The 8102-nt window shown below is 38.2% G+C and overlaps 2 protein-coding genes across 2 annotated transcripts; both read right to left on the bottom strand.

Annotated features, from left to right (window-relative positions):
• Positions 1-226: 226 nt before the first annotated feature.
• rdh5 (retinol dehydrogenase 5 (11-cis/9-cis)) lies at positions 227-3084 on the bottom strand (the record flags this gene model as incomplete). Its single annotated transcript, XM_080001027.1, has 5 exons — positions 227-447; positions 619-782; positions 1114-1372; positions 1503-1828; positions 3011-3084. 5 exons carry the CDS (start codon positions 3082-3084, stop codon positions 227-229), a joined length of 1044 nt encoding a protein of 347 aa, XP_079857153.1.
• A 954-nt stretch (positions 3085-4038) lies between these two features.
• On the bottom strand, positions 4039-6464 carry bloc1s1 (biogenesis of lysosomal organelles complex-1, subunit 1). The gene is made up of 4 exons (XM_080000085.1): positions 6314-6464; positions 6049-6121; positions 5478-5610; positions 4039-4759 (listed from the first exon to the last, which is right to left on the bottom strand). The coding sequence occupies exons 1-4, from the start codon at positions 6372-6374 to the stop codon at positions 4649-4651; spliced, it is 378 nt and encodes a 125-aa protein (XP_079856211.1). The 5' UTR covers positions 6375-6464; the 3' UTR covers positions 4039-4648.
• Between the last annotated feature and the right edge of the window lie 1638 nt (positions 6465-8102).

Genomic DNA, 8102 nt, shown 5'->3' with positions numbered 1-8102 from the left:
TATACATATTTCAAATAAGACAAATACAAAAACAACTCAATGGAGTACAGCTACAATATTTATTATCTGATCATTGCTTTGTAAATACAGGCAAATGTGTTTATTGGCAAAAGATTCATTGTTTTCTTTAATATCAAACGATCAAGGATGAAAAGGCACAGGCTGAGGGGAAAAAAGTTAAAAATAATGAATAACGAGTTGTATTTCCTCCGGGTCCGTTTTTTTCTTACACGCTCTTCAAAGGGCGCGGCAACACCAACTTTAGCCCAATGTCAATCACGCAGGAAGGCATATAGGAGAGAGGAATCCAGACCATTTTGGCATCCCACCCAGCACTGTATCGGGCTCGGGGGTGGCCGGCGGTGAGGGCATGTTCCATGCAGTTGGTCACTTTGCTGAGGTCAGAGTCGCAGATAGCGTTCATGATGAAACGCTGAACCTTGATATCTGCACGGGAGAAAGAAATGGATGTTGATCAACTGCGTACGGCGCGAAGAGCCGCTCCCTTGTGTGTGCCCATACTGTCGTGACGTGTACTTTGCTGTTTGTCCTGCGGAAACTCTCCCGGTTCCACATAAATAGACAGACAGAAGGACCAACAGACAGGAAATTCCTTACATTTATCCAGGTACTCGTCCCCATAGCTGGCCTGCACTTCAGGGCTGAGCTGGTTCCACAAGCGATGCAGCTCCCGCTCAAGTGGCTCGAGGCTCGTCACAGCCGTCTTAAAGAAACCCGGCTCAATGATGCAAACCTTTATTCCAAAATAGTTGATGTCCCTCCTGAGAAGAGAGGAGGTCAGATTTGATCAACTGCAACAGTAACCACGTGACGTCTCGGTGTGTACTTATCCACTGTTCTGATGAAGGGATCGCGGGAAGTCAATGATCACATGCATCCACCGTGTTGTATTTGAGGGTGCCCGGTGGCCCACTACCACGTCCACTTCCACCTTCATTTAAATATTCAACTTTTTCATCTGCAAAAGGGGCTCATTTTGACCCATTTGAGCGGACCAAGACGCTTACGCGGACACGAGTTGCTGTTGTTTAATCAAATAAAGGTGCACACAGGGCAGTTTTAGTGAGCAGACCGATCATTTCATGGGCCTACCTGAGGCAGTCGGAGAAGGACTCCACGGCAAACTTGGAGATGCAATATCCACCTCCGTTAGCAGCGACTCTCCCAAGGACTGAGGCGACATTCACAATTCGGCCGCGGGCTTGCTTGATAAGTGGCAGGAAGGTCATGGTCATGGCAATCACTCCGTTCATATTGACTGTCAGAGTGCTGTGGAAGTCCTCTACTTTCATCCACTCTGAAGGACCCATGGGTAGTGAGCGTCCTGCATTGTTGACAATACCCCATAGTCCTGAAACAAGGGTAAAAAATAAAAATAAAAATAAATAAAAAAAATCTTCCATCTGTTAAAGAGGGCTGTTTCTATAGAATATGTCTGCTTGCATTTATTTCACAAATGCTATTCCAAAAACATCGCTCACCCTTATCTCCAACCTCTTTCTTGGTCCACTCCATAGCCTTCTGGATGCTGTCCAGGCTGGTCACATCCAGCAGGACGGTTTTCAGGTGAGGTCCTGCCGCTCTTTTCAAGTCATCGGCCCCCTTCTCCGTCAGACAACCCGCAAGCACACGGAAACCTTTCCGGTCCAGCTTCCGGCACAGCAGGTTTCCAAAGCCGGAGTCACAGCCGGTCACAAAGACAAATTTGTCCTTGATGTTTTCAATTTCCAGGCTGTCCCGGTAAAGCCACACCAGCACCCATAGTATTACGAAGGTAACGGAGATGTATATCCATGCATCGTCCCCGCTATAGGTAAAAACAAACCCCAGTGCGTGTAGTGTAGAAACATTGCTTATAGATTAGATTTTTGGCATCTTCTAAAATAAACCAATTTGATATATACATTATTCCATAATATTTCCACATCTTAACAGTATAGTGTCGATGTTATCAACTTACCCTAAATGGTCATAGATAAACTCTGTAACCATATTGCATGAAGACATGTGCGTTTGATGAGAACTGCAGCAGACTCCTGTTGCTGAAAAAGAAATGTATTGCTTAAAAATGCTTAAATACATGTAAGCAGGTCTGACATGATGAATGACCATGGCTACTTTTCTGGCGTGAGACATCTAAACATTCATTAAACATAATACTGTCAATAAATATGTAATATCTGCAAAGAGATGGAAGGGAATATGGATGTACAGTATGAGTGTGATTACATATAACCCAATTAAATTTAATTGCAATTAAATAATCAATAAGATGGCTACTTTTAGAATTCTGTATTATGCCCTAATAGGTGTTTTATTAGAATATTTACTTTTTTTTTTTTTTTTTTACATGTTTTTGATGACTGTTGAGTACAGGTCTATGTGGAAGACATGTACCGTAAGTAACTCAACGGTGCATTGGGCCACATGAGAAATCTTTGGGTAATGCTCTTATGGAACAAAGACAGGCATTGTTGAAAGAATAGAAGTTAAACTATGCATGAAGATATTTTTTTTTTTTTATCATACATTTAATGCCGCGTAAGCTTCTCATTGCTCAGGTCAACATTACTTGAACAAAAAATTCCTAAGTATTCCTAACTGATTAAACGGATTGAGATATTCTGATAACTCTTTATTCATTCTATCAAAACGCCTTACGTTCTAAGAACTTTGGTGATTAGATCATTAGAGTTGTGTGCATCTTTGTTTTCCTGTTCTCTGTAAACAATTAATGGAAATATTATTTTGGTCAAGGAAATACAAACTTGGATTGTTATTGCAATCCAATCGGTTTTACCGTATAAAAAACAGGTACAAGCTTTATGTCTATTTCCAATATTGAAATCGATTTGTAAACAAGCCACAGCTTGTAGAGTTTTTTAAACATTGAAGTAACTTTGGTTGTTTGTTGATTTGACCTATACAGACTAAACAGTAATTTACAATAACAATCTATTATCGTTACTATACTATTGGAATATCTCACCTTTTTTCTTCCTGAGAGTGATGGATGTCCACAGGCTTCACTTTCCTATGGACTATTGGTCCCTCTCGCCCCATAAGGACCGGTCAGGAAAGGTTTTATTCACAAAGGTTTATCCCTTAAGATAAGCTTGCGACTGCTAATCCTCAATCCGTAAGCATTTGGTTTGTGTGTGGATGTGCACACAAAAGGCGAGAATGAAGGATTACATTGTACAATATACACATCAGTCTTTTTTTTTGTCGTTTGCTTTGAAACCTTTAAAGTAGTAGTTCACCTTGAAAATGTGCCGAGTCAGTTTTAAAGTGAGAGTTTTAAAGAACTTTCCTTTAATGTCACACCTAATGTCCTGTGTTCTTTCATTATATCAATGTCATATAAACAGATAAGTTAACATTGCATCAGGAGACGCCATGTTGCACTAAAAAGTTTGAAACAAGTTTGTCTCCTACAGCAGTTTGAACTGTTAAAATACCTTGTAGGCAACTTCAGCTGTAGCTGTACGGTCCCAAACCACCAAGGGATCAACTTCTCTCATCTTTTATACAAATCTTATTTCATAATTACTTGTGAAGACTGGATGAGCCGATTCAGTTTGGATAACTTCAATATTTAGTGACAATGCTACGCTATGCTAGACTACAACATAAAATCAGTAGTGTTTCTGCATTGGAATTGATAAGAGCAGCTTATTGATGTATCTGCTAAAAGTTGCCTACCTTATAGTTAGGAAAAAGTGTATTGCAATGACCCGCAAAGTTGGAAAATGATCTCCAACATGAATGAATGTAGTTTAACTGGTTCATGACACCACCATCATTAAGTACCTTAAGTAAACTACCGGTGTGTTTGTTATCCAAGAGAAATTAAGTGTTGGGGCGAATTTATGTACCACGTGCCTCGAGAAATAGCTTTCTCACTCTCAACGTCACACATTCCACGGATGGATTAAGTCTCTCCCTATTCAACCACGACAGCAATAGTGAAACCTAACAATGTTTTTATTATGACCATTTTTACATCATCAAGATGTAACATAAGTTGGCTAATAAATAATTCTGGGATAAAAAGCTGAAAAGAAGCTGATCTCTGATAAAGTTGTTTGAATGGGGAGCTGTGACCTAGACCACAACCTAGAAGGATTGAAGTTTATTTTTGTGGCCCCTTAAACCTATTACAAGCCAAAAAAAAATCCCATTTCTCGCTGCTCAACTTGCAATCCTCATTTGTTTGGTTACAAAAGTTGATTATTTATGGTCTAGTTTTGCATTTAACTCAATGTGAACACACGCCTATCTCACATATCACACCACCAGAGCACGACTGTATTGTTGCCTTGGTTGGTACCAGTATCATCAGTCTTAACTTTTTGATGGTAATTCCAAGGTTAAAAAAAAAAATAAAAAAATAAATAAAAATAAAAATAAAAATAAAAAAAATCACTATTAAATACAACAGATTCTCCTTCCATCTGTACCTTTTAAGACCCCTGAATTCATGGACTTTAAGACTGATGAGTTCACTCATTCTTGTAGCAATCTTGCATCTTTGCTGGTCTACTGTGAAAGATTGTTAAAAAACAGATCAGTGCATTCCAGTTTGTTTCAGCTGCAAAGCCATCAGTTCATCGGACGTGTGTCTTCATGACGCCGCAGAGTGAAGCTGACCCTTGTGGACGTATTCCAAAGCAGTGGCGATAGTCCTCATGTCCATTTCGATGCTGCGAGCCCAGTTCTCCACATCCCCAATTTCCTAGTAAAAAAAAACGACTTGTTCATTGCACACATTTGTGTAGATTTTCTGTTGTCTAATGCAAACCATATAATGACAAGAACTTTGGATTAATGAACCGTTTAAAATGTATTTTGTCTATAGTTCTTTTTCTTACCACAAGGGGTCGCTGTAAGCAAACAGAAGTGTTAAAGTCATCGAAAACTCACCAATTTCCCTGAACAAAGCATGCTCCTGAGGTGATTCACATGGATTTAACAAGAGTACACTTGTTAGAGGGCATGGAAAGGCATTACCTTATGCCTAATGAAATCCTCTTGAATCCAGGCATTTGCCACAAGACTTCTCATTTGATACTTAATCCTCTTGGGAGTCAAACTTGAAGGATAGTACTAAAACTATACAGTATACAGTATATAAACACTTTGAAGACATACTCGAAATATAGATCACTTTAAAGGATAGGTTTGCTATTTTTCAACACGGGCTTTATTAAAATGTTGGTTCCAATCATTCATAACGCAATCTCCTGTTATCGAAAATGAATTTTTGACGTGTTTTTAACATGTGTTTATAGCCTAAATGTCGACCCCATCAGGATCCATTTAAACACAATGAGAAGCTGCACCAGAGTGGTAAGTTTCTCAATAGTAACTAACATTTTAAGGAGGCCTAGGTTGAAAAATAGCAAACCTATTCTTTAAGATCTTTATTGTCACAGAATGTAGGCGCCGCCCACCTTAAGGGCCTGATTGAAGCCCTCAATCATACTGATCCATTGAGCAGTCTGCTTGGAAAACTGACTGGCCTGCACCTGGAGAGTCTTCACTTCATGGTCCAACTTGCGTTGGTTTATGTATGCTTGGGCCACTCTGAAACAAAATTAAACATACAAATATAAGGTATATTAAAAACGGAGCATATCTGTGTCACTCTAAGCAGTAGCTCCAAAGTCTTTACTCAATTATTTCATCTTTTAGAAGGAAGTCCAAATAAGTTCACATCACACTCGTGCAACTTCATAACTACATGAAAAACAGGCGCACATGAGCTGAGATATTATGGTATATATTCATGTACGGCTTACGAACAACAATGGCGAGGAAATAACATCTTCCAGTGTTTAATAACAGTATATGTACCTAACTTTGGTACTGGTGATCAGTCTCATAGAGTATCCCAAGAGAAAACTCAGCATTATAGACGCCGGCCTGACTAATCACACAGTAAAACAATATCGAAATCAGATTTAAGAGACAAGCCATGACACACGACAAACTGCAGTCAACCATTCATTCAAGTATTCATACCCCACGTTGAGGTGGTCCACCAGAGCTTCTGTCAGGCAGGTGGCTGCCGCAATAGCCTCTCGTCTGCGTCTCTCTGTACAAAATGAATCATTCATTAATTTACCAAATATCATAACGTAACACCAAAACCACATGTTCTATGTCGTATTTTATACAGTAGGCAGCGAAACGCCCGCATTCAATCCGTCGCACCCCGGTGGCAGTTTTGTTTTTAGCATCGGCTAGCTAAACAGCTAACGCTCCCGAGCTGAAGTCGGCATCTCACCTTGGAGCTCTTTGCGTTCGTTTTGCTTCGCCTGGTGCTCCTTCAATAAACGAGATAACATTTTGACTTGGAGTTGGAATGATTTTCTTTTTATTTTCCTTTGCAGAACGTTTGTTTCAGCGGGACTGGAACCCCGAAGCGGCGGCCACGAGACGAGGGCGCATTCTAATGCTGCATTCACGTCGTGCGGGAATCACGGGCTGCACGACGTGCTTTATTGTTTATTCACTGTTACCACACTTTTCTCTGTTACAACTTTCTACACAAAAAAATAAAATAAACATTAAACCTGTGAATGATCTTTAAATGGGTAAAATAATTTCAAATTGTAAATGTTTATGACCGCGTTTTCTACTTTTCTGATGACTATGATGACTCTACAAAAGAGTCATCAGATCTCACGAAGCAATTATATCGCAGTTATTCATGAAAAAATGAATGGGGCAATAGTTATCGTAGTTATAATCAGTGGTGTACATGATGATTTTAATATCCCCGCCCTGGTGTCGTCAGTTGGGAGACCCAGGGAAACATCCAAGACAAAACGAAACAAAACAAAAACACAACAGCGTTTCCCCGATGCAAGCTCTTCATCTCTCCCATACGACTTGAATGCATCATAGGTTGTTTTTTTTTTTTTGTTTTTTGTTTTTGACCAAATCAGCTGATCGACGCAACACAGTACGTCACCTTCTTATGAGTACAGTATTGTAATACAGTAAACTGTACTACAATTAATATCCCTGTTAAAATATTCACACCTTTATCCAGAATCGCGTTTGTTTGTGTATGACAGCAGGCTAATTATGTTAAACTGTTCTTCATTCATTTTCATCTATTCGACCATTTTCAACAGAGGTTTCTCAACAGTTTTGTTAATCGGTTTTGACTATTGTCATCTATTTATTTTATTTTTTTATTTATAGGTTTATTTATTTATTTTATTTATTTATAGGTTTATTTATTTATTTTTGTATTTCTCTCTCGCTCTCTCTCTCTCTCTCTCTCTCTCTCTCTCTCTCTCTCTCTCTATATATATATATATATATATATATATATATATATATATATATATATACATTAAAATTTATTCATTATTATTTAAAAAAATATATATTTTTTTTTAATTTAATTTAATTTGATTATTATTTTTTATTATTATTATTTTTTGTTTACCTGTGCTGTCAGCATGCTGGGCATACGGCATGGAGCATGTGGGCTATTGCATCGAGGACAGAGTTAGTCTGCAAGTGGAGTTCAACTTCTCAACCTGCGATGAGATGTATTTATTCGTCTATATATTTATGTATCTATTTGTTTGTTTTTATTTATTTATTTATTTTCATGTATACATTTATTCATTAATTCGTTGATTTACTTATCTATTTATTAGTTAATTTATTTATCCGTTTGTTTGTTTTTTGTTCGTTCGTTCGTTTGTTTGTTTGATTATTAAAAGCTGCACATATACCACAAACAGATCATCTGCGGGTATTTTACCGAATGATCGTGTACTTTCCACTCATATAAATCAGTTCCATAGAATATTAGTTATTAGAATTCACAATATTTTCTATAAAGACAGTAACATCGAGGTAAAAAAAAAAGGCAAAGCACGTACATTTACATGCTTCAACCAATGCATTTATTTTTTTTATTTTATTTTTGTACAATTTTACAATAACATTTCCAAAATAAAGCAAAACGATCCAAAGCGTTTTCCTTTCCGGCTTCCGGGATGACACCGGAAGTGAGCTTGGGGCCGCCTGCAGCGACCTGTCAACAAGCT

This window comes from Zeus faber, assembly GCF_960531495.2.
Source record: "Zeus faber genome assembly, chromosome: 5".
NCBI classification, from domain to species: domain Eukaryota; kingdom Metazoa; phylum Chordata; class Actinopteri; order Zeiformes; family Zeidae; genus Zeus; species Zeus faber.
This window is presented reverse-complemented; position numbering and strand designations above follow the sequence as displayed.